The sequence below is a fragment of the Myripristis murdjan genome, chromosome 13 (genome assembly GCF_902150065.1).
Source record: "Myripristis murdjan chromosome 13, fMyrMur1.1, whole genome shotgun sequence".
Lineage (NCBI taxonomy): Eukaryota > Metazoa > Chordata > Actinopteri > Holocentriformes > Holocentridae > Myripristis > Myripristis murdjan.
In genome coordinates this window covers 28838334-28864590 of record NC_043992.1, presented here as the reverse complement: position 1 = coordinate 28864590, position 26257 = coordinate 28838334, and the positions used below count along the sequence as shown (strand labels likewise).

General features: G+C 41.7%; 2 protein-coding genes and 1 long non-coding RNA gene across 3 annotated transcripts; 1 reads left to right on the top strand and 2 right to left on the bottom strand.

Moving 5' to 3' along the window:
- Nucleotides 1–5862: 5862 nt before the first annotated feature.
- LOC115370018 (uncharacterized) lies at nt 5863–7327 on the bottom strand. Its single transcript, XR_003929215.1, has 3 exons — nt 7238–7327; nt 6988–7096; nt 5863–5987 (listed from the first exon to the last, which is right to left on the bottom strand). It is a non-coding gene; the product is annotated as an uncharacterized LOC115370018 (long non-coding RNA).
- A 441-nt stretch (nt 7328–7768) lies between these two features.
- Nucleotides 7769–20418, top strand: slc1a5 (solute carrier family 1 member 5). Its single transcript, XM_030066796.1, has 8 exons — nt 7769–8480; nt 14583–14625; nt 14742–14810; nt 14972–15138; nt 16426–16659; nt 16813–17007; nt 17497–17631; nt 17804–20418. The coding sequence occupies exons 1-8, from the start codon at nt 7951–7953 to the stop codon at nt 18012–18014; spliced, it is 1584 nt and encodes a 527-aa protein (XP_029922656.1). The 5' UTR covers nt 7769–7950; the 3' UTR covers nt 18015–20418.
- Nucleotides 20419–21065: 647 nt separating this feature from the next.
- On the bottom strand, nt 21066–24728 carry fkrp (fukutin related protein). Its single transcript, XM_030067761.1, has 2 exons — nt 24336–24728; nt 21066–23867 (listed from the first exon to the last, which is right to left on the bottom strand). The coding sequence occupies exon 2, from the start codon at nt 23698–23700 to the stop codon at nt 22099–22101; it is 1602 nt and encodes a 533-aa protein (XP_029923621.1). The 5' UTR covers nt 23701–23867; nt 24336–24728; the 3' UTR covers nt 21066–22098.
- Between the last annotated feature and the right edge of the window lie 1529 nt (nt 24729–26257).

Below are 26257 nucleotides of genomic sequence, written 5' to 3'. Positions count from 1 at the left end.
AGAGAGAGAGACAGAGAGAGAGAGACAGAGAGAATGAGTTGGAGTGCATGGAATCTGGTACACCTATATACAGCTACACACACAGCTTGTTTTATAAAGGATGATGTGATGTATATTTATTTTAAACACTTTGAGTTGTTTTTTTGTTTGTTTGTTTGTTTGTTTGTTTGTTTTGCAACATTTCTGTGCTGTAAACTGTTGTTTTTAGTTGCAGTAGTGAGGTGAAGCAGCAGGCATTTGGCCAAAAGAGATGCCCCCCAAAAAGAAACACTGTCGGTTATATTTAGAAAAAAAAAAAAAAAAATAATAGAAATGGGGCCATTGTGTTTGAACAGGAAACATTCTAATGCAATTACAGATTGGGTCTTTAACCACAGGATTTCAAGATACAGTAAATAAAATTGTCTAACAGCTGTTACTTCTCCTTTTGCCAGCAGTTTTAAAGACACTCTTGACTAAAGGTCAAGTGGTTGAAAATATTAACACTGTGAAATAACACCTTTAGACTTGTGCTCCCTGTTCAACAGCCCAAGACTGGAATCACGTTGTTTGGAGACCTTCTTGTTCCTAGCATCATGAGCAGGTTGTTCTCAGATCACGGTGTAAAGTAAGTGTTATGATTCTGTGGTTTATGGACTTTTGTTTTTTCCTTGCAGACCCTTGTGTTTTCTTTTAGACTCATGTTTTGGGCATATACAGTGGTGGGAAAAAAGTTTTCGGACACGCTTCAAATTTTACACAATGTCATAATCTCAAATATTATCATGAAATATTTGTGGAAAAATCTTTTTTGTGTTTCAAAAGGTGTGGCTGCATTAGACAGATACAAACAAATACAAATTATATTTTTTTGTTTATTGTTTACAAGAAAAACGAACAAAACTAAATTCTTGACAGTTGAATCTTTATCTTCGGGCGTGTTTCCTGCATTAGGTTCCTTGTTTTAGCCATTTTTGTGCCTGAGGAACTTTCAAATGTGCTGGCTTTATATAGACACGAAGCTTGGCAACAAAAAATGTGTCTTTTAATAAAAAGAATGAACTTCATCACTGGTACCAAAATGACCCAATACTCAAAATTTCCTATGTATTTTTATGGAACCAATCAATTTTAAGTTTTTAATGGATTTTTTTTAGGATTTGTTTAGTATTTTGGCTGTGACTGTACTAAAAGAAATTACACTTGAAGACCTAAGAGTGATTTGTTAATGCAATATTTCACAAATGCATGGGGTGTCCGAAAACTTTTTTCCACCACTGTATTTTCTGTTTCCGTAGTGTTTCTTACATCTTCTGTGTCAATTATGTCCCTATTGTTCTCCTCATAGTCTTAGGTTGTTCATCTCCACACCATCCCTGTATTTTTTCATCAGCCTTGCCCTTGTGTTGCCTGTCCTTGTTATGTTGTTTCAGCCAGTCCTCTGTTCCCTTCTGTCTTGTGTCCCTGCCCTCTCCTGGTGTGTCTAATTTGCCTATCAGTTCAGTTTGTATTCAAATTCTTTTGACTCTTGTTCTTTATCAGTCAATTGTGTTTGCCAGTCTGTGTTTGTTTATGCCTGCATGTTTCCCAAGTCTCTGTGTGTAACCTACTTTAGGTATATTAAATATATTCCAGTGTGTACCTGCCTGCCTGGCCTCCAGCATTTTTTGGTCCTCCTGCTCTGTTCCACATAACAAGAGGCACTCAGATATAAATCAGTTTCAGCCTATTTCTTAAACTACTGGGGAAAATCTCACAGACAGTTCTAATAAAATATTCTAATCATGATTCCACAAAATGTCTTTATGCCTTTGCTCACAGGCAGCACCTGTAGCCTACAAGCCCACTGACATGATCACATTGCACAATGTCATATACCTCTGTTACAGGGAGAGGAACGACTATTTGTATGGACACAGGATCACTGGTGATGGTATTAAACACTACGCTCGGGTCAGCCAACACAACAAGGATTACTTGAAACAGCAAATTACAGTATACTCTTTGATCTTAAAAGGCCACACAGATCATGCTTGTGTGTCAGCAGACATATCAATCATTTTATCTTTTTTAAGTCACAGATTATATGGCATTACTGGTTATCAACAGAAAAACTTAGATCATGTTGCCATGTGTTGTGTATTTATCGATTTTCTTTATCCTGGCAAATCTTGTTAAATATACATCCTCAAGTATTACAAAGACTCTGATCTTTAATACCCTCACTTTTATATAAGGGAGTTTATTTTGTCATGCAATATCCAAATATTTCCATTTATATCCTCCCTTACCAGACCCATCTGACCTAAGTCCTTCCACTGACAAGTGGCACGTCTGTCAGGACGGTGACACAGCTCATGCTCTCGCTCTAGCTGCTGAAGGGAATGCTACCACTTGCAAGTGCAAAGAGAAGCAGATCAAGTGATCGCATAGTGCAAGAGTAAAATCTGAGCTTGGATTTGAAATCAAAAATAGAAAGGATTATAATTGTGACCGCTAAGTGTAGTGTGCATTTGAATTATTAAGTAGTGACAGTGACAATGGCAAAAGCAATTTTGTATAACAGAGATATTTTATATTTAGTCCATCTACATGTGGGTGCTGGACATGCGCCCTGCATGGCAACAATCCAGACGTGGTAGTAACAGACAGAGACAGGCAGGATGGCTGTGGGCAGGGCATGTGGGTCTGATTACACAGTGCAAATGTGTAAATGTTTTTGGGAGGCCCCACCTGGTCACATTGGGCTCCAGGAGATCAGACAGGGTTTAGGGGCCTCCCTGTCACCTCTGAGCTACAGGGATAACAGTAGTGACACAGCCAGACACGTTGTGGGAAAATACAAGACCAGTGCATGTTGCAATATAGAAATATAGGAATGAGAAATGCCATTTTTCCATTGGCATTAGAAAACAATGCATTCTTCATATAGCAAAGCAATACAGTGTAGAATATTGACTGTAACAGAAATATTGTGTAATGAAAGCTTTTGTTTGAATTTTGTTTTTGTCATTTTTGTTGTTGTATGGTATATGTTTAGTTATGTTTTGAGAAAACCCAGTGACAGCTCACAGACAACTGATCTGTGATCTGATCTGAATTGGGTTCTTCTGCTCATTTCATATCTCTAATTCGCTGTGAACCAGTATTTTAATTCATTTAGTCAACATGTGGCTCGGTTAGCTTCTACTATGTGTTGTTTTACACCCCCAACAGTCGTTTCTAAGTCATGTAAAGAACATCTTGAAATATTTTAAGAATTTCCCCCTTAGGGTCGCAACTAAAAAGGTTATTGATAGTGGCAATGCCTTTCTCTCCTCCACGCATTATTTTTAGATTCAAAACATTCATTCATGTGCTGTAATCATGACTCAGCACCTCCCTTGATCTCTGTATTCTGACTTTGCATGATTCTGACACCCGTGATTTGTTACTAGCAGCATATTTTCTGTAAGTCTTGTGTGAATGCCCTTCACTTCACATTAGAGTGACTCCAAGAAGCCTACAGTCCAAAAAAGTGTTTTTGTACTTTACCTCAGACTTCTGGGCAAACAAATAAAAGGCAAGGAGTTGGCACATTATATCAGGGTGTCCAGTTTCCATTCTTGTCTCCACCCTTCTTTCTCCTTCATTGGTGCTCCTCCTCTCTCTCCCCTGTTGTTCTTACGACATCTGAAACCTCTGCGCTTTGTTTCAGACATTTTCCATGTGCCATTTTCGAAGGTCATGTGACAGGCCTATTTACTTGCCTGTCTAAAGTGCTCTGTCATGCCTTGTACAGGTTAGATCAGTAGACATAACTGCACCAGTCAGGAAACAACCAACAAACTTGGTAAAATATGGTTCAGCAGTCCTCCAGTCACTCTTACCCTTGCAGTGTTACAAGCGTTATTGACATATATAGTGGTGGAAAAAAGTTTTCGGACACCCTTCAAATTTTACACAATCTCACAATCTCAAATATTATCATGAAATATTTGTGGAAAAATCTTTTGTGTTTCAAAAGGTGTGGCTGCATTAGACAGATGCAAATACAAATGATATTTTTTTTTGTTTATTGTTTACAAGAAAAACGAACAAAACTAAATTCTTGGCAGTTTAATCTTTATCTTCAGGCGTGTTTCCTGCATTAGGTTCCTTGTTTTAGCCATTTTTGTGTCTGAGGAACTTTCAAATGTGCTGGCTTTATATAGACACCAAGCTTGGCAACAAAAATTGTGTCTTTTAATAAAAAGAACGACCTTCATCACTGGTACCAAAATGACCCAATAGTCAAAATTTCTTATGTATTTTTACGGAACCAATCAATTTTAAGTTTTTAATGGCTTTTTTTAGGATTTGTTTAGTATTTTGGCTGTGACTGTAATAAAAGAAATTGCACTTGAAGACGTAAGAGTGATTTGTTAATGGGGTGTCCAAAAACTTTTTTCCACCACTGTATTTGCACAAATCCCTGTGCTGCTACGCAGAGCAGTCCTAATGGTTATTTTATGGCTGAGCTCTGCATTATGGTGCATTAAACGATCCGGCATTCACATGATAGTTTCTGAGTCAAGACACAATGATTACCTTTTACCTTCCCAATATTCCCTTGTTCTCACAAGGAAACTGGTGGCATTGTAGTCAGAGGTTTTGGAACACAAATGAGCCACATTAGTCTTTTCAGAATGTCCATCTTCATTTATTTTTTGTCATCGTATCTGATTTTCTGACAAAATAGCATGTGAATATAATGCTGTGTAGCAGCCAACTTGGAAGTACTGGATGTCCTTATACAACTATGAGATTTTTTTTAAGGTATGCCAGTAGTAATACAAATTCAGAAATGGTCTGCTATAATGAATTTAAGGTATAAAGGGGTTGATTTTGACAAGCAATTTCATTTCATTTCATTTCATTTATTTGTTTCACACATGTACAAATACAAAGAGAAAGGCGGGGCATCACATAAAAACAACAACAACAACAACAAAAAAAAAAGAAAAATATGTGTGAGGTGTGGTCAGAAACCTATAGACGCTTATATGAAAACCACACCCAAAAAAATACTAATGTTAAGATACACACAATACAAAAATCACAAATACATACAAGCAATTACTGTTTTATTCCATGCTTGCACGATTCTGCCAAGTTAAATGAAAAGTGTATCCTAATCCGTCTATTATCCGTATCAGCTTATTCCTTCCAATCAGGAGGAAGGCAGGGAAACACCCTGGACACGCCAAAAAATGCATCTCATGGAGCCTAAAAAAGTTGGCCACTGCTGCTGTAAATATTTTGACTACATACAATACAACATACCTCAACTCTTACCTTACATGAATACGTCATACATTTGACTGTGAGATGTGTACAGCATGAGCCACACAGTGTCACTTGCCAATAGTGCAATCACACTTGGGTGTGATTAGACTGAGCTAAATATATATTTGTTCACATTTATGTCCCTCAAGGGATTGTAACCAAAGCACGTATGCTGGCAGGTACTATAAAACATCACTAAATGCCGCACCCTGCAGTGTGAACTCAGCATGACCGTCAATCATCCTCAGTCACGTCAATTCAGTTCAAGAAATAGAATATATTTACAAAGGCATGGGTAAACATCAAACTCCTCATTCAGACCAGTGAGTGCCAAAGTGCCCAGGTAGTATGCTCAGCGCAGCTCCCTTTTCAGAAGCAATGTGTTCATGTCACCTCCACACTGAGAGAGCTGGACACACTCTATGCCTGTATACTGTAGCTTATTAACTTGGGCTTCTTTAAAATATACAGCATCAAGAATGTGTTCATCTCCATTTGTCATTGCACTGTGACGTTTTGCAATGTGTATGTGCCCGCTGCATGAGCACATGAGCACGTATATCGCATTACTAGTGGGAAGATGGATCATTGGAAGCGCAATATAACATCTGGCATCTCAAAGTTTTGCACTACACAGGGGCACCAGACAAAGATATCCGCTCTCATCAGTACTCTTTCCATTATCATTACACTGCCAACAGCTGCAATTAGACAAAACAGCTACAATTAGACAAAATAAAAACACCACAGGAATCACAACCAGACATATAACATGTGAAATGAGCTTGTGTGCAGATGATGTATTGTTATTCCTACAAAACCCAACCAAATCAATTAAAGAAGTCATCAGTGTTATCAAAACTTTCACACACACATATCTGACTACTCTACAAACTGGAATAAATAAACCATTCTACCATTATAGGATGCCCAGTTGTCACAGCTGGGAATAAAAAATATCTAGGCATAACAATTTCCTCCAACCTGTCAGAGTTTAATCTTATTTTCACCCCACTCCTAAAGTCAATAGAAGATTACTTAAATAACTAGATGACATTACAACTATACATCCTAGGCAGAGTTGATGATATTACCCAAAATCAATTACTGATTTTTGAGTCAAAATGATCCCCATCTAGCCAACAACTAAAAACAAAAACACAGAATAAAACTATCCACACTAGAGAAACTTTTTATAAACAGTATGCTTTATGTTTTGACCATCACTGATCAAAGACTCCTCTCTGCTACTCTATATACTGATATAAATAAATTATATAAAAGAGGCCTGTATCAAAATCTGCCAAGACTTATGGAGTAAAGGCAAAACTAAGGCTCCTCTCCACAGTGTGAGTTTGCGTTTCTGCATGTGTTTTCCTACATGGGGCCTATTTTTCTGAAAAAAAAAAAAAAAAAAACAACCCCCCCCCCCCCCCAAAACTTTCAGCTCTCCTCTGCCTGTGAGTTTAGCTATTGAAGCTGTGCTTTCTCACAGAGTAGTGCACATTTCACTGAAACACAGCGACTCGCAGCCAGGGTGAACAAAGAGCAAGCTTGAGATAACAAACCCAGCCCTGAGAGGACAGCTTCCTGCTGGTCCTGTGGGCATTCGCCGATGTTAAAGGTGTCTTTCCCACAATTTCCCACCAATGGGACGGTGTTTCATAGGGGGCTCGGACTGTTGTTTGAGTGTAAGCTTACCTGAGGCTTTCTGGGGTCCCTGTACAGTGTTAAAGCTTTTACACCATAGGCCCCAGTAGTCCAGACAGTGGGATGCTGTCTCTCATTCCTGACTGACACTGACACACACCTTGCCAAAGACCACAGGGGGAAAGAAGGGAAATATATATCCTTCTGAGATATGCTGTATGCGTACTTATAGTCTAGGATATAAAATGCATGCATTGAGCCTTCCATTACGCCCAGTACGGGTAGCAAGAACACAATTTACCGCTCTTTCACCATGTGAGAGTGAGATTCCATCAGCGGCTGAGGAGATGGACATGGCACACTTCCAGGTTGCTTGTGCTTGGCTAAGTGAAGAGTGAGTTGCCAGTCTTGAAGGAAGCAACTATACTTTCCAGTCACCACTGAAGGAATAAAAGTTGCTTGTACCCAGATGTGTATCTTAGGGAACTGAACTGGAATTTAGAAAACTGGAATTTATTATAGCTGAAAAATAGACTTTTTCATTTGTAGCTGAAGGTTTAATTCAATGATAATCACATTACATCTCAAATTCGATCTCCGCTTTACTGATTCTATCAATTAAGTCATGGAGTATTTCTTTTTTTTTTTTTTTTTTTTTTTTTTTAGCTATGGTCAGCAGTCTGTGCTGAGACGCTCTCCCCAGGGTATAAGTGAAAATAAACACACAAAGACTGGAATTAAAATTACCGGAATTACTCGCATGAGGATGTAATTGCCGGACACTACGCCCCGCCCTTCTGACGTAGGCCTACATATTGGCTACAGCGGACACCCTGAGAGAGTAGTAGGCTACACGCTTCCCAGGATACGGCACAACATCTTGTGTAAACTGTACATTGGTGAGTGCCATAACTAGAGTAGGGGCTGCCTCTTCGCTGACAACATTACTCCCATTACAACAGCATTCGAAGGTACGCGTTTTGTCGGTAGAGTAAGTGACTTTTAGGGCGCACAATGGCTGAGAAGATAGACATGGACTCGGGGAAGACAGCCAACGGCGAGACACTGCCGGTGGCCAACGGAGTCCCCGGCTGCAAGAAGACGAGCCGAGAGCCGGTGTCCCAGTGGCTGAAGAGGACGGTGATGGCCAACCTGCTGGTGATTCTCACCGTTCTGGGGGTCATCATCGGTGTTATTATCGGACTTGGTGTGCGCAATGTGGCTCTGACCAGGACCCAGATTATCTACATCGGCTTCCCCGGGGAGCTGCTCATCCGGCTCCTGAAAATGATCATCATTCCCCTGGTTGTGTGCAGTCTGGTGTCAGGCGCGGCCAGCATCGACCCCAAAGCCCTCGGCAGACTCGGCGGCTGGGCGATGCTCTTTTTCCTGGTCACCACCTTGATTGCCTCGGCCATCGGGGTCGTGATGGCTTTCCTCATAAACCCAGGGGTAGTCACAGGCACCAAGCCCCAACTAGCAGGCTTGGATGACGACCTCCCCCAGCCTAAAGAAGTGATCGATTCCTTCTTGGATTTGATCAGGTGAGTGAACACATACAATACAAAGCCAATGAAGTGAACCAGCCAGGCGCTCGCAATGATGCAATGATGCTTTAAAGTGACGTGCAGCCCACTACGGTACAACACGTGGCAGACCCCCACGACCATCACATTCATGTCAATGAGTTCAACTGCACGCCGTCTCTGTAGTAGAAGTATGTCACTGTAACTGATTCCTACAGAAATATTACATTTAAGTCTCTCCGTGGCCAGGCTACACACGATATGAGTGTAACTTATGTAGCGACTGTGCGACAAACTTGCCAAAAGTTCCAGGTTTCAGGGTAAGATAAAGTGAACACTAGTAACATAATGACCGGTCAGATAAGTTGCCTTGCAGTCCCACCTAAGTTATTTTTGGGTAAATAGGACTTAAGCACTATAAATTGTGGAAGGGACAACTCGCCAGTCGCGTTTCCTCTCCAGGTGGACTGCACTGTAACCGGCAGAGGCAGTTGCATCAGCCAAACCATATGTTCACTTAAAGACTTAACTCCCCGCCACAGTCTCAGTCAGGGGCGTAGCCATCGTTTTAGAAGTGAGGGGACAAATTGTACAGAGTTCTATTGAGTGATTTATCATAATGGCTGTAAAAGTGCGCGGGACGGAGGGCACAAATACGCGAAGTGTGGGGGACTTGTCTCCATGGTCTCAGTTGTCACATGCTATTCAACGGCACTTCATCGTTTGTTCAGTTGAATGCGATTAAAACTCCTATTTTTACTTAAAACACACACACACACACACACACACACACACACACACACACACACACACACACACATACACACACACACACACACACGCTGGGTTTAAAACACGTGTAGTATTTTGATGAAATCCATTCATTTGGCGGATGTGACGGCTTACTCTGGGACAGTCCTTACTAGTGAAACGAGCCGTAAAAAACCCCAACAAGCATTATAGGGGGTTTAAAGTCTATTAATGTTTACGCATATTCCAGTGACGTAGCAACCATAAGTGACGGCCTGTTTTTCTAATTTAATTGTTTATACAAGTATCTTATACAAGTATGCCTAAGTTACAATGGATGAGCAGATATTATGTTTGGTATTCAGTCTGATATTTTACCAATGTTAGTGTTTTTGTTTTTTTGTTTTTTTCCCCACACAGTTTGATTGTGGTTCAAGCTGACTTATAAATAAACTCTTGGACTGAACAGAACTTTAAGTGAACTGATGTTCATATGGTCATGCTCAACTCCACCGCTCTACAGCCATGTGACAGACACTCAGTGTGTCATTTCTGTCTCCCCATGTTACTCATGGGTTTCACAGCAGGTCTCTCGGCTCCAAACTGGCAACTCAAACTGGTCATGACCTCATATATTTCTTCATTTATAGCCAAAATACAGGGAAAGGTTCAGAGCACCACTAGATTATCAGTGCTGTGAGTGGGAAATGGGCTGTTGAAATCATCCTCTGACACATTATGAGACACATTTCATTTCTAAGTACTCACCTTCCTCCCTGGTTTCAAAGAAAATTGGATGTACTGTATTTGACCCACTTACATCTACTGTCACCGAAATCAGCCACAGCGCCAGATACTTGAAGCTATTGGTTTGGCTTGGCAGGAATGAAAGAGTATTGAACCTGAACCTTATGCAAATAATTTGCCACACACCATGGCACAACATCAGCAGAAATAAAAACCTTGTCCGTCGCCATGATCTGAGCTGAAGGAGCTTGGTGTGTTTTTACCTCAGTAAGATTAGAAAATGCACTCGATTTAGCAGCATTAACAGAGAAGCCTTTGTTGATGTGTCTTGTGAGTCTATGATTTACTTAATACTGCAGTTCATGCTCAGCTTATTTGGCGGCGTCAAAAGTAGACTTCTCTTAACTGTACAAGTGAAGTTAAACAAGTCAGCTGGGCTCTTTTTTCGTCTTGCTTGAACGGGTGCACAGGTGCGTTGCCGGTTATCTTGTAGGGCTGTTTGTCAAGAGCACATAGAGCAACAGATGGCAAACTTACTTTTCAGCTAGCCTGACATTTAAGGTCTCTGTTCCCATGCAACCCTGCTCTGCATGCCTTCATAATTTTATCTGGTTAGTCTGAACATTCTTTGGAGTGCTCCATGGTTTTTTCCATTAACAGTGGGATTTTGTAGTTCAACAGTCATAATTTTTCAACTTCACTCCACTTAAGCCAGCACGCCCTAATCCTGGTAACCCCCCCCCCCCACCACCACCACCACCACCTAAATAGTTTGTACTGCTCAGGCCAGATTAGACATGCTGGGTTAACGGGGTAAAACTTATCCATTCGCAGATTTACATTTTTACCTAGATTGCTATCAGCAGCTCTTACATAATGTCTCCCTATACTTTGCAAAACATTGTTCTTGGAGCTGCAAGACCCAACAAGTAAATAAAAAATGCTGCGTTAACTAGCCTGGATCTCTAATCATGCTTAACGCGTGGAATGACAAAGTGTCTTAAAGAAATTATATCACAGACCAGCTTTTCTTTTAGACTTAGCCTATTTCACGGAGGCACAAAGCCAGCTGTGGTTACTGCTCAAGTTTTATGTTTCGGAAACTCATGATATCACTGCCTCTGGTGAGATTCATCTGGCTGGCTGTTCTAAAAGTAAAGATGAGAGTAATGTTGATCCCGTGCTGGACACATGCCACCGCCACCACGCCCCCCGCAACACAAAGAGACACACACACACATATCCACACATCCATCTAATAGGGCAGCAAGCCTGACTTGTGAGTCTCATTAGAGCGAACATTCCCAGTTGGTGTCCTGGTTAGTTTTGACAACAAAGACTGTGGGGGGCTGTGGCCAAACACTGAAGAGTTGTTCATCAAAGCGGAAAAATGGCCTGTTCATTGTGCCTGGACACACTCCACATGCTCCATTTTTTTTCTCTGTTAAATCTAGGCTACCTCACCACACACACACATGCATATGCACACACCACCACCACTGCAACCAACACCAACAGCCACACGTGTGATAAAACATAATAAACTTAATTCGTAGCCTATAACACGTTTTGTAGAAAATGAAATGTGCCTGAGGCGGTTCACATGATAAAGGAAAACAAGCAACAGAATAGTAGACATACAAGACGAGCCTACTGCGAGTTATGCTAATGAGAATTTAATGTAAAGAGACTTCAGACATCAGACTACTTTATTTATCCTTAAAAAGGCAATACAGTTTCACAGTACCCACTAACAGCCTACATCCACCATCCCATCAGTGTCAGGAGCAGACAAACAGTACATGGACAGGGGGGGCCCAAGGAACAAGTGCAAAACTTACAAATAAATACAATAAAATACATAAATCAATGTATCAATATAAATAGACACAGCATTCCACACAAGAACCACCAACATACACGTATACACACTACCATCCAGCAAAACAAAAACATAATCTAAATCAGTACAGCAGTTGAAAACGTGGCACGTTTTGCTTACGTGAACAAATCTGCTCATGCCTCAACACCTGGCAGGTCACCCCCTCACATCCTTGTTGACATTATAGCTCCTGAATTGTGTTTGTTTTCCCAAGCTGAGCCACGTCAGCAGGCATATTTAATACATGCTAACATCGTCTGTGGATTTGCCTTGGCTACAAGAGGGCATGACAGCAAATCGCAGTACATTGTGGTAACCAATGGGTCCCTGAAGTGTTTTTGGTAATGGCCAGCCTTCAGGGGCAAGAAACATTATTTGGCGTCATATTTTGGACTAAACACCTCTTTTAGTCTCACGGACATTCAACAATCATGTATGTCACCGAGGAACCTTTTCTTTTGAAATAGGCTCGTCGGATTGTACTGTTTTTAAAGCAAGGCATTTATAAAAGTGCCTTGTCAGTGTATTTGGCAACAAAGGAATCCCTTGCTCCATCCCAGCACCTTAAATCCGTGTTTGACCTGCATCACCACCATGCTCGTATTGTAACACACATTCTTTCAGATCTGGTATGACCTGCCTCTGTGGCATGACACCTGGAGGGTGTAGTAGTTTGCTTTGGAATTTTGAATTTTGAACTGAACAGCAGTGACGGTGGCAGGTATATGGTTTGTTGTCATTCTAGTCACGCATATGATACATTAGCCTGGTGTCATTTTACTACTCATTCGACCTTTAAATAGGAACGCTGAACATATATTTAGCCCAGTGTGCCACAGTCTACATGGCTGCACTCAAGCCTCTCGCCATTTAGTTTTGAATGTGTTCAGGTTGGACAGGGAACATGCCAGATTTGGGTGTGTAGTTGTCAAGAGAAAAATGTTGATATCAGGAACGATATTGTGCTTGTGTGTGTTTGAGTGTTAGTTTTTTTGAGGCTTGTGTAAAAGCGAAGGAAATAGCAGAATGAAATACTGTTGGTTGTATGTGTATATTTTCTGTAACAGCCATGGTTAGGGCTGTGCGATACGGACAAAATGTTCTATCACGATGTGGATGATTTCACATTTTGATAACGATGTATATCCCAACGTTTTCAGTAAATTTGAAGAGACGGTTGTCTGAGTTACATGTGTAGTAATGGTGCACTGACAGCTGGGAGCTCCGACTCAATGACGTAAAATACTGCCATAAATTGGCTTTTTGCGACAACAGCACCAGACACAATATGGGAAAATCGCTATCGAGAGACATTGTTCTCCTTGGTCCCATGATATATCGTCATATTGCACAGCCCTAGTGGTGGTATGGAGTCATTTTCTTTTAATTGGGATTCCTGGGTGTGCCAGGTATCAAAGGGCTGTCATGACACACAATGACATTGAAGGTTGCGGGTTCAGTTCTTTGTCAAACCGCCAGGCATTTTTGAGCCAAATATTTAGGTCAGCTGTTCTTACAACATAGTTCAAGACACAAAGCGGGTTACATGCCTGTGTGTTACAGCACTGTGCAAGGCAAGAGAGATATGTTGCAGTGAGTTTAGGACTACATGGACTTGACTGAAGATGCTGTAAAATGTAATTTAGCCTACTTGAGGCTGTCAGGAACCTGAAAAGAGTGATCTCTTTGAATGAAAGTTAAAACTACAAATGTACTACCACAGGTATACTTTTGGCTAAAAAGGTGTGGTAGACTTTTGTTGTTGTTGTTGTTGTTGTTGTTATGTTGTCCTCTGCAGCAATAAAGAGATCAGCCAATCACATGAAGTGTTTTCCTGATGAATTATGGTTTCCTAATCGACTTGGTGTGAATAAAGGATCAATAAATGAACAGAAAGACAGACAGAACTTGTAAAGTTAATCCCTTATTTTTGTCAACACATCACAGAGAGGCAGAGGGCCGGTGCAGCATGGGCAAATGAGGTTCATAGGGTTCTTGGGAGATTTGATGTGAGGCCAGACCTATGTACGTGTGTGTGTGTGTGTGTGTGTGTGTGTGTGTGTGTGTGTGTGTGTGTGTGTGTGTGTGTGTGTGTGTGTGTGTGTGTGTGTGTGTGTGTGTGTGTGTGTGTGTGTGTGTGTGTGTGTGTGTGTGTGTGTGTGTTCATTCATTAGTGAACAGCAATTTAGTAAATGTGGTAATCCAGGCCGGCAGTATGGCTGGCAGAGAAGGGCCAAAAGGGGATTAATAGTGAAATTCTCTGAGCTATTTCCACATGATCAACCTCGTGGTTCAGTGCCTGTGAACCACCATTGATGCCCAGAGTGGGCAAAGTAGCTGCCAGCTGGTGACTAAGAACAACGGAAGTAGTAGTAGTCGTAGTAATGGTAGTAAGTACTTTTGAAGTTTACTTTGTAGTTGATTTGGTCTTTCCTACATGATGTGCAAGCAATTCCACCTTTTGTCAGAGCTGTTTATGAGCTTGAAACAAAGCCAATTTCAGTTATTATGGGCTCATCTTGTGTGGCAACAATATCCGCAATAATGCAACTTTGTGCTCTGTGCCACCCAAGTGCTCTGCTACAAAGAAAAGAAGAACTGAATCTCTGATAGAAACACTTACAATAATCTTCTACAGTGCCTAAGAATCTTTATCTTCACCATCTTATCTAACTTGTATCTTTTTCATGCATTTTCCAAAGGCACCAGATATCTAATGTCTTTTCTTTTTCTTTCCACAGAAACATCTTTCCCTCCAATCTGGTTTCTGCTGCATTCCAGTCAGTCAGTATCTCACCCTGATTCTAAAATGATATTTAATTATGACATGGAATTTGAATAAACCAAATATTTAGATAGACTGGTTGAGTGCACTGATGTTGTCTCTCTTTTTGCCGTAGTATGCTACCAGCTACAAGCTGATCACCAGGAATGGTACGGATGGAAACCTCAGCATCACAGTGGAGAAGGTGAGCAGAGTGATCACCAAGGGCCGTTATTTGCACATATAAAATGAGCCATAACTCAGCCACAAGATATGAGGTGCCACGTTGTTAAGATGTCCTTGAATTGCTTATAGAGGTGTGTCTGACTGTGGGTTTGTTTTTAATGCATGTCTGTGTGTTTCTAGGTGCCCTTTGGTACAGACCAGGATGGTATGAATATTCTGGGTCTGGTGGTGTTTGCCATTGTGTTTGGTGTGGCTCTGAGGAAGCTGGGAGAGGAAGGAGAAATCCTTATGAAGTTCTTCAACTCCTTCAATGAGGCCACCATGGTGCTGGTCTCGTGGATCATGTGGTAAGGGAACCCAGCATGGTGACACTTTTAGGCCCCGAAGCAGAATACATGGATGGAATAGTTGAATTTCACAATAAATACGGAATCAACTGTAAAATGTTGATTAGAGTTTTCAAGGGCAAGGCTCAGCCCATCCTCCACACACAAACACACACACACAGTCATGTTGACGAAGTCCTCTGAGATGACCAAGTCATCCAGAAAAACTGAGGAATTGGATACTAGCAGCTAAATTTAGAGCAGAGCAACATCCAGATGACAACTATGAGTCAGGACATATGACTGACTGGACCCGTAAGAGTGCCTACGTTCACCACCTACAATCAAAATCTCATCAAAAACCGAGAGAGGCAGTGTTTTAGCAGGAAGAGCTCATCACTTTAACAAACTCTTAGCACTGCAACCACATCGGCAACTACTGAAGCACTGTTTAATAAAAAAAACAGTGCAATGTTGTGTTACAAATTCATGGATATTCATTACATTTTCAATGTTTTCTTGTTGAAATTTTATTCATCCCCCACATGATGTGACACTGTCTGATGACACAGTGTTCTTAAACTTTACAAAAAGGAATCAGGAAATGAAAACGTAGAATTTGTGAAGAAGGAAACAGAACCTGGAAAAAAATAAAACAGATTTCATAGGGCCCTTTCTATTTAACTGGGTTGGTGAGTCCAGAATAAGGAACATAATGAAGCGTGTTGAGGAAATGTGTTGCGGATGTTCAGTGAGTGTAAGGGGGCCTACATACCTTGTTTGGAGTGAATTTGTGACCCTGTCGAAATAAGCCAAAGAGGAAAAAAAAACAAAAAAAAACTCAGCCCTAGTGCGGTCTATCCATCCATATGGTGTGTGATTTGGCGAGGCCTTGAGGCTGGAGGCCTTCCTGTCTCCCAGCACCCCAATAAAATGGAGCTATATATATTTGTAGAGCTCAAACCGTCCAAATTTTACATGTGGAAAAACTCAACAGCAGCAGCTCTTTCCAAAAACAATCACACGGATACCCATTGTAATCCACAGCCCTCAGGGGACTAAGAGTTTTGTTGGGAACTATTTCCTGCTGAAGAACACTGGCAAACTTGATGTATGCCCTGTTTCAAATATGAACCCCACTGTATCAAATCACACAGGAACTCTAAATCTACTCAATTGAGCACACTAGGGCTAAGAAGTGGGACAGTACAGATCTTTAATTTGTATTTTGGGTGGACTGTTCCTTTAACACTGGCAGAACCATAAAGATATACTGACTTTGTTTTCTCTGTGCCTTTCTGCCAACAGGTATGCCCCGCTGGGTATCATGTTCCTGGTGGCTGGAAAGATTGTTGAGATGGAGGACGTTGGCATGCTGTTTGCCAGCTTGGGAAAATACATAGCTTGCTGTATCATTGGACATGCTATCCATGGCATTTTAGTGTTGCCCGCCATTTATTTTATCTTTACTAGAAAGAACCCGTACACCTTCCTGTGGGGGATATTCACTGCCCTGGCAACTGCCTTTGGAACGTGCTCCAGGTAACACACTCATGCTCTTTTGTTTTCTCCAGTTGTTAGAAACACTCAATTTCTCCTTTTCTTTAATTCCCGCCTGAGCGAACGCAAGTAGTTTTTGGCATTTTTCTGTCGTTGACTTTCATTCAATCACGCTGCAATTTTTTAAATTTGTAGCTCTGCCACCCTGCCTCTGATGATGAAGTGTGTGGAGGAGAAGAACGGCGTGTCCAAGCACATCAGTCGCTTCATCCTGCCCATCGGAGCCACAGTCAACATGGACGGAGCCGCTCTCTTCCAGTGTGTGGCCGCTGTTTTCATCGCCCAGCTCAACGACATCCCTCTCAACTTCATTCAGGTCTTCACCATCCTGTAAGTTTAAAGATTATTGCTCTGCATACGTGTTCTCGCTGACAGTCTGACTGAAACATCTTCAGACTCACAACTGGATGTTACTCACTTATCAGCTGGCTATACTGTCTCTTTCTGCACATTTACTACTAATCAATGTGGGTTCAAGGAGAAATCCTGTGTTAAACATTTAAATACAATTTTAAAAACCTTGGAGCTGTGACTGATGTGTTTCTGGTGCTGTTTTGCTGTTTTTTCATTGTATCTTTGTTATTCCAAATTGTTTTAATAGGATAAAAAAGATAAAATCTATTTTCAGCAATGTTAATAATAGCAGCTCCTTGGTAGCTGCAAGTAGTCGCTAAATGCATCTTGTATTACAATTTTACCAACCTAAAAATGGAATTAAAACAACAAAACTGCACCAGAAATGCAATGTAAGTCACCAGTCGCTGTTTTTAAAGCGTGTTGATATGCTCAGTGTGTTTTGTGTTCTTTCAATTCTCTTAGAGTGACAGCCACAGCGTCCAGTGTGGGAGCAGCGGGTATTCCTGCAGGCGGTGTGCTCACTCTTGCTATTATCCTAGAAGCAGTAGGACTCCCCACCAATGACATTTCTCTCATCCTGGCGGTCGACTGGCTCGTGTGAGTACATATTTGTATTTTATATGGACCCCAGTAACATAATCCATCTCCGACACTCCCTGATTAAATGCGCTTCTCCATTTCAGTCCATTTGTATGTTGTATTGGACAGTTTGAGACATATCACATGACATCAAAATAAATGGCAAACCGTCCTTTTTGTCTTTCCGCAGTGACCGTACCTGCACCGTGTTGAATGTGGAGGGTGATGCCTTTGGAGCTGGCCTCTTGCAGTTCTTGGTGGACCGCAGTTCAAAATCAGAGCAAGGGGCAGAGCTGTGCGAGGTCACGCTGGGTGAGGAACCGGGCGCCGCTGCACCTGAGCGCTCGCCACTCATGGGAAAACGGGATGCAGCCCAGTCTGAAAAGGAGTCTGCGATGTAAACAAGATAGTGACAGCATCAGTTACCCCTTTGTTTGTTTGCTATGCCAGGCTGAAGCCCCTTTCTGTTTTCACTCCATCCTGTCCTGAAGTAACATGAAAGGAGAGAGAGGCCCAGACAGACTGCCATTCAAAGACAAGACCTTGAGTCAAGTGGAATGGAAAGAGAACAGGATGAAATTAAAAAAGATGTGCACAGACTTTTCTTTTTGTAGAGGGGCAGCATTTTTAGAATCTCTGAAATCATTTAAAGAACCGTAGCGTTTTTATTTTTACTTCTTGTCAACAGTCGTGATCATATCTGACCGTCACAAAATATTCGTTGTAATAGTATGTACACAATATGCTTTAGCTGCTTATAAGTTAAAACTGTCTTACCCACATTCAATCCCATTCATGTTGGAAAAAAAAAATAGGAAAAGCTGCTCTGTGAAACTTGAAGGTTGCTCTGTAACCTTAAGTCCATACTGGGAACACTTGATTGTATGTTCACTAACATGTCTGTTGTATATTCCCTTAAAGTTCACGTTAACACTAACTTTCTCACATAGCAGTCTTATATTTTTTTTTAACCTGCATAGAAGTGAATGAGGGTAAGTGTGGGGGTACTGTTATTTGTGATGGACAGATAACGACCACTATTGTTAATTAGAAGTCAAAATAGGATGCTTCGGTTACTCAATTATTTCATTGTTTCAGCATCTTGCCACTCAGAAGAATAGACCTTTTTCTATGTGTCAAACTTTTTTTCCCCAAGTTTTCAGGCACGAGGGTTTTTATCAGTTTCTTGCTCTGTATTGTCTCTGTGATTGCACCATGCCAATGTTGCAGTTGTATACCTTGTCTCGCCTTATGGTACGAAAAGATGATGGACGAGTTCACAAGATCATATTTAGACGGTTCAACACACCAAATGAAATAATTTCCTCACCGATGTCAAACAGCTGAATGAGGGACCTCTTTTTTTTTCTCAAGGTTTCGAAATATAACACACATGCACACAAACAGATTTACCTCCAAGCGCTTCTGCCTCTCCAGATGGACCTCGGTGCTGTGGCAGGCTGCAGAACCTCAGGTTTAAGTGTTACTTGAAGGCTGTCTTTCATCTGCTCCTTGACCCTCTGAGACCAAAACCCACAGACCCGGCAACCCAGCAAACAAGGAGAGATTTAACTCGAAATGATACCCAGTTGAGTGTCAATTTCAACGAGATGTGCACAATTACCTTCAGCCCACTTTTTTACCCAAAGTTCTCACTCTGTTTAGGGCCTTGCTTACCGTAATTTGGAGAAAAGTGTGGATGGATATCAGTGCATTGTCAAAGTTGTGGCGGTTGACTGTGGATATGCTATGACTCCTGAGGACTTGGGTGAAAGGTTAAGCTTATCACAACCTAAGATATACAGTGCATATTTATGTTTTGGCTGTTTTTAAATAGCCACATCAGACAACTTGTTTTATCGGCTATATGCCTTTTTGTAGAATATTTTTATTGTCTTGCCTCTAATTATTTGATATGTTTGATATTTATTTCTGTAATCGAACAATCCAAAACAGATACTGGCCGATGGTTTGACTTGAGAAAACCCTGACATCACCTCTACAAGTGTAGTGAGGGTCGTTTTTTCTTGTTTTTGTATCCCCAATTTGGCATCATATTTGGCATCCAATTTTTTTGTTAAACTATTTCATGTTGTAGTCACTGGTTAGTGATGGTTTGTGTATCTGTTGACCTTTTATAAACTGGCAATTTGTGTGTGTGTACATTGTGTGTACATCACATTCTTATATCTTGAGAGAAGTCGCTTCTCTCAACGTGTCAGTATGGTCCGCATTTGAGAACTGAAGAATGTGTGTTGTAGATGTGATGAGATGAGGTGATTGAATATATTTTCTAATTCAGAATTCTCATGTGACTCTAAAAGTTGCACTACTGCAAGTTTATTTGATGTCAGTGCTTCGACCATTCATTGTTAATTGTTTAAAGGTATAACAAATGGCGTAGGCATATGCATTTTACACAAAATACAAAATGTATCAGTTAAATCTTTCACTGACTTACAGAGGACACTATTTTTATGAGTTTTACTTTTCTCTGTGCTGTTTTAAATTTCCTGTTTGTCCATGAACCAATTGCAGTCCTGAAATCTCATTTCTATAGTCTTATAGGAATGTGGGAGGAGCCTTGCCTCACAGCAACCATTAATATGCAATTTCCCCCCCTCTTACATGTTTTATATTTGTTCTGTAAGGTTCTAAAAATAGTTATCATTCCAAAGAGCCTTAGATCTTTAATGTGTGTCTGATCAGAGAGTGGCATTGGCGTCAAGGGTACATATTGAAACATTTTCCTGTTACAAGGTATCTTCTTTAGGTTTAAATAATAAAGGCTATTTTTAATTTGTATGCCGCCTTGGCTGTTTATTACAACTTTATCTCCACTGGATATGTTTGTCTTTGCACTCCGTAGCTACACTTACACACAGTCAGCTCCAGATGCCACACACTGGTGACATCCAAGAGGGGAAGCATCTTTTAAAATACACCAAGTCCCTTGTACGTCTTCCTTTCCAAAAATAACTTGACATAACCTCTCAGTGGTGCATGCAATTATCTCAGTATCTTTTTATGTATGAAATGCAAAATGGGATTTAGAAGAATACTAACTATGAACAGTGTTAACAGGTGCAAGAGAGCTGTTAAATACTGTATATCATGGTCCTGCTGCTGCTGGAGGCAAAAGAAGCTTTCACAAGACTAGTCTATAAGCAACAAGGGAGCAGCATTCCTGTAATGTTTCGTTCCTTTTTCTGGCGTCCTATTTCATCATTTTCCATCTGAAAGGAACATTGTGACCAAGTATTTCACCCTCCCCTTCTTCCACTGACACAGTCAACAACATAATGCTGTGACTTGGGAGTTACACAAGCCACAGGTTACATTACATACGCGAGTGTCTTCCGCCACCTAGTGTGCAAAACTTGTATCGCACGTGCTCTCACTATTAATTTGCCAGCTGTTCCACAAAGATAATAACATCAAATTTAAAGACATGGTATTGTTACAACTCCTTTATTTTCACAGTTTATGGAGTGACACCTTCAAACATCATACACAAGTAATAACACTATAGGAAAAATATGTGGTTCCCCATAAGTGCTGGTGTCGTCATTTATGTATAACATATTGTTGAAGACATTTTCTTTTCATTATCCATTAAATTAACCGATTTATGTTTCAGTCAGCACAAAAGACATGCTTAGTAGTAACACGCCACACATAATCAATGGGTTGATTTTCCAAAACAAACAACAAAAAAAAAAACATTGCGAACGATTTGTCATGTTGTTTTCAGCAGAGTAGTGACATCTGATAGGAGAAACATGTCATGATCTCCTGTCATCAACAATGCCAGACATCAATATTAGTGTGTTCCTCATTTCACCCGAGGGAAATTTCATAAACATAAGACAGCTGTCAGGTATCAAACAGCATCGACGCACAGTGACATTCATACATGAATTGTGCAAATATGAGAAAAGAAAGTGAATCAGTGCAAAACAATGCGTTACACTCATCATAAAACCATAAAATGCTTTAGGCAAAACCACTCGTTTAACATAGATAACTTTTGTACACACCATTTGAAATGATTTAAAAGTGTTTATCATCTTTACAGCAGTATAAATCTTTACACTGCACAAAACATTAGATCTTTACACCATCTAGTGGAGCCAGTCTATAGTCTTTGACAGTATTTAGATGAGAATTTCTCAAATATCCATGCCCCTTGTAAGTCTTCACGACTCTGACTGAGAATAACAAGGCAATGCAATGTTACACTTCACTCCAAATTCTGAAAATAAATACGCTTGAGATACATGCAACCAAGCATGGGATGACGTTGTTAGTGTTGATGTAGTGATTTCACAGAGGAAATGTAGTCATTATTTTGGCACCATATCAGATTCCTCGCTATTTCTTTTGAGCTGAATTCCAAAAGACTGGGTCGAGGATGGATTTGTTGCATTGTTAAGTAAACACATACAACATCAAAACGGCCACTCAGTCTCTCATTATCCTCTCTCATAACTTGCTCCTGTCCAACCTTTTCTTGGCAGGGTTTGGGTACTGGGGGTTCTCAATCACCCCCTCACCAAACTTGAGCTCCAAGAAGGCGCGGTGGTTGTTGGGGCCGTAAGCAGTGATGCCCGCAAAGGGCATGGGCACCAGCGGCTGGAGGAAGTGCTCTGGGAACTCCATGTCTTGTTTGTGCTCTGTCCATGTGTCTTTGGTCATGACACCATTACGTGGATAGAACGGCCACAGATCCACATGGAGGTGGTTGGCCTCGCTGTACTGGACTCGATAGAAGTCCCCCTCCACCGCCCGCTCCCAGACGTAGCCGTTGGCATCCACCAGGGAGCCTGAATCCAGGTTTTTGAGGTGGTCACAGTTGGGTACATCCTCTAGGTAAATGCCCAGGTCCACATCATAGTCCCATGGGATGATGTCTTGATGGCGGGCAGCACCCAACAGAGTCCCCCCCTCCAGCCAATAGCGCACACCGGAGCTCTCCAGGATGTTGATAACATACTTGGTGGTCTCTCGGAGCGCCCGCAGGCAGCAGGGGGGAGTCCAGCGCTCCAGGTAGAGGTAGTCAGGAGTGTCGTCTCGCACGGTGCCAAAGCAGCGAGGAGTCTCCTTACTGCAGCCGTGCCACTGTTCCTTCCCATCAGGCAGCCTCAGGCGCTTTATACCAAAACTCCTCATGAGCCTCCCTGTTGCTTCTTTCAATCGAGTGTCCGCTTTCCACTGGTTGTGAGCTGAGCTGAAGAGAGGCCGATGGTTAGCGGAGAAGCAGGGGCTTTCCAGCAGCTTGACCTTCCAGCCTCTAAGGGAGGTCTGGATAAAGAGAGAAGAGAAGAGAGGCCGCCCTAAAGGGACAGAGAGGTTAAAGAGGTCTTCAGTGCGGATGAGAACCACAGCATCTCCCTGTAAGGCTGTACAAACACTCCCACTGCTCCCAGATGCTGCTGGTGAGTAGGTGGCTGTCCACTCTCTCAGGCTCACCCGCAGGTGGAGACATTGCACAGCGGATCGGGCCAGCACGGGTGCAGCCACGAGCCTCACCGGCCCTCCACCCTCACCTTCCAGCTCCCTGACGAGCCTCTCGATAGCCCGGGCCTGTTCCAGCTCCACTCCATCGGGCACCAGCAGCACAAACTCTGTCTGGACATGGAACTCGGGCCTGTGCACTTGGGGCGGCTGATCGGGGCTCGGGGAGAGCACCAAAAGACGAGCCCCCTCTGGAAGCACTAGAGGAGGGTAGGGTGGGGTGTCGGCCACAGCCAAGAAGGGAAGCTCAGGTCTCTGGTGGATGAAGGAGCTGGCCACATCCCCAACATAGTTCTCAAAGTTTTCAAACTCCCGAAGGAGCACAGTCACACGGGGTCCACGACCATTTCCCTCAACTCCTGCAGGGCCAGCCAGCACACCACCAGGCCCCACAAGGCCCCCCAGGGCTCCACCCAGACTAGAGGCTGGCAGAGAAGCCCTCCTGGTGCCCCTGCCAAGGTCCCTCCGCTTCTCCATCATCTGCTGCTGGGCCCGGGACACATAATACAGAATGAGGAGGTTGAGGATAATGGCTCCAGTTAACAGGCCCTGACAAAAACTGACACGCATGGCACCTGGTGTTTTCTTCCCGCTTTGTCTCAGCAGTAGAATGGCAAGAGGAGGCTCCTCTGAGTGATACAGTTCAATTTAAGAAAGCTTGTGGTTCTTAAGTCCCCATTAGTGTCATACTGAAGAGGTGTGAGAGCAAGTCTCTCTCTTGAGGGGGTCAAAGCGAGCTGTAGAAGACAGGGAAAAACCAACATGAACAAACTTAAATTTCCAATGTATTTTATTTATTTATTTATTTATTTTTCATTTTTGATCACCCAGAGTGATACAAACAAAGCTGAGCAGATGTCTTGACTTGCCTTGCCTGTGACAATTCTAGGCTATGTCCAAAAGACAAAGTGGGAGTAGGACTACAGCATTTGATCTGGCTATGGACTGAATTGCCCTGGTTTTGCCACAACAAGCATGTTTTGACCTGGAATATACACACAGTGATTTTTAATTGGACTCTAAAACGCAAAGCAACAATAGTATATTTACTTTGTCTATACTAGAAAAAATCCATTGCGGGCCACCCGTGTCTAAATGTGGGCCTATACAATCAATAGTCTCACCCTGCATATAACATGTGGTCCACTGGTAGCTGCATTACAAATCAATGAAAAGACAAAACGCATTGCCATTAGGCTACTCACCTCACTTTATCCTTTACAAAGCAGTCAGCGGCCAACACCAGCCCATGGTGCATAACGTTATCAACAGTAATTAATGTATTTTGTTTTCATGATGATCTGCAGAGCACTTTGGTCCTCCGATCAGCCGTGGATAGAGAGAGCAGCGAGTCTGGCTAAATCGGCAGCTGACTGAGCAGAGCTTCCCGCTGACACTGAGCAGCGATTCATTCATCTGCATTGTTTATCAATGGACGGATGAACAGGAGCTCGGCTGTGCGGCGTTTTCATCACGAAATCTCCAGTTTCATGGCATGTACAACGATGTGCCAGTAACATGGGACTCTCTGATGTAGCCATACGCTGGCTTACAAAAAAAAAGCAGGGATTTATGATAGTCAAGTTGGCCGGAGAATGATCCGGATTTTCCTACCTGGGCTTTTCAAAATAGAAGTCCTCACAACTTTGAATAGAGAGGCTCTAAAGGCGTCGGATTACTCTCATATTTAGAAAGTGGAACAAGAAAAACAGACTACTTCGGTGATATTATAGTTCACTAATGCCAAAAATTAAAAAAACATAATAAAGTCAATATTAGCCTATTAATAGTAGTTGTAGTAGTATCATTTTTAGTTGTAAAATAGTCTTATTTATTTATTTATTTATTTATTTAGAGACAATGCACAACAAAACACAACTCTCAAAAGCAATGACACATCTGTCATTGCACTGCACCAGACTGAGTTGGCAGCTCGTCTCCATCAGTATTTTCTGGGCAGGTCGGAAATGATACAGCAACAGTAGTTGGCTGTACTTTGTTTAACCAGCACATTCTCAGGCTCATTTGCATGAATAAATATTATATGTTATGTAGTCCCCAAGGAAACTGTGAGTTGACACTGCAGTGTTCAGTAGTAAAGTCTAGTGAAGCAGCAGCAGCTAATCTTCTCTATCTTCTTGATTTACAAGTCATAAAACAAAAGAAACACAAACATACACAACTATGAGGCAAGCCATAAATACAGTGAATTTTAGCTTATTAATGTCAGTGTGCAACTGTGTGGAAAGGTGCTGTAGGTTTAACAAAGATATGTTTTCAATTAATCTTGCAAAATCCATTGTGATGTCCATTTACTGGTCAGTCTGAAAACCTTTGACTGTAACCAGTATGTGGTTTTCTTGACTGTTTTAGAGTTGCAGTACAACTGGATTTACCTATCTTGTCAGCAAAATTTTAATAATAAATAAATAAATAAATAAATAAAGCTGTTTGTTTGACTGTGAACTACAAGTTCACAATCTAAACGTCGTGTATCTTCTTTATTTCACATTTATTTTCTCCAGGAGGGCCTATTGAAATAGAAATCTCTTTTATTGGAGAGGTCTGCCCAAGGTAGCAGTCATACAAAATCACAGCAAATTAAAATACTTAATGTAACTCGGCCTGAATCACAGCCACGGTGATATGGATAGGATCTGAGGGACATTTATTTGTAAAGTTGACACCGGAAATAATATTGCGACCAATAATGGCTAACTTCAGGGAGCCCAGACCTTTGGCTGCTCACAAAATGGCAGGAAGTGCCCCCCCTTTGCGACATAGTCATTGTGTATGAGGGAAAACAAGTACCTTTATTTGTCAGCCACATTGGGCATTTCGTGCTAGCAGCAAAGTACACAAGGAGGAGGAAACAGAGCCGACACACAAAATAAGAGTCCCGACAAAATTGCAACATTTGCTTTGTTTGGTTAATAGCTAAAATATGTTTTCTGATTATTCCTGAATCAGCTACTCCAAATACATGACTTCCTATCAATGACTTCCTATTCGCGTCATTGATACCCGAGGAATCCGCGCTGCTACTGTTATCTTTACTGGCGGCGTCTTATCTTGAAGGTTGGGAAGCGGAAGTGTAGTATAATGCCAACTGAATAGTAATTTTGCT

Bases quoted from the DNA above. Each gene is read 5' to 3' on its own strand.
- slc1a5 (XM_030066796.1), top strand. From the start codon at position 7,951: ATGGCTGAGAAGATAGACATGGACTCGGGGAAGACAGCCAACGGCGAG. The intron at 14,811-14,971 runs GTGAGCAGAGTG...GTGTGTTTCTAG, and splicing joins TCAGCATCACAGTGGAGAAG to GTGCCCTTTGGTACAGACCA. The intron at 17,632-17,803 runs GTGAGTACATAT...GTCTTTCCGCAG, and splicing joins CTGGCGGTCGACTGGCTCGT to TGACCGTACCTGCACCGTGT.
- fkrp (XM_030067761.1), bottom strand. From the start codon at position 23,700: ATGCGTGTCAGTTTTTGTCAGGGCCTGTTAACTGGAGCCATTATCCTC.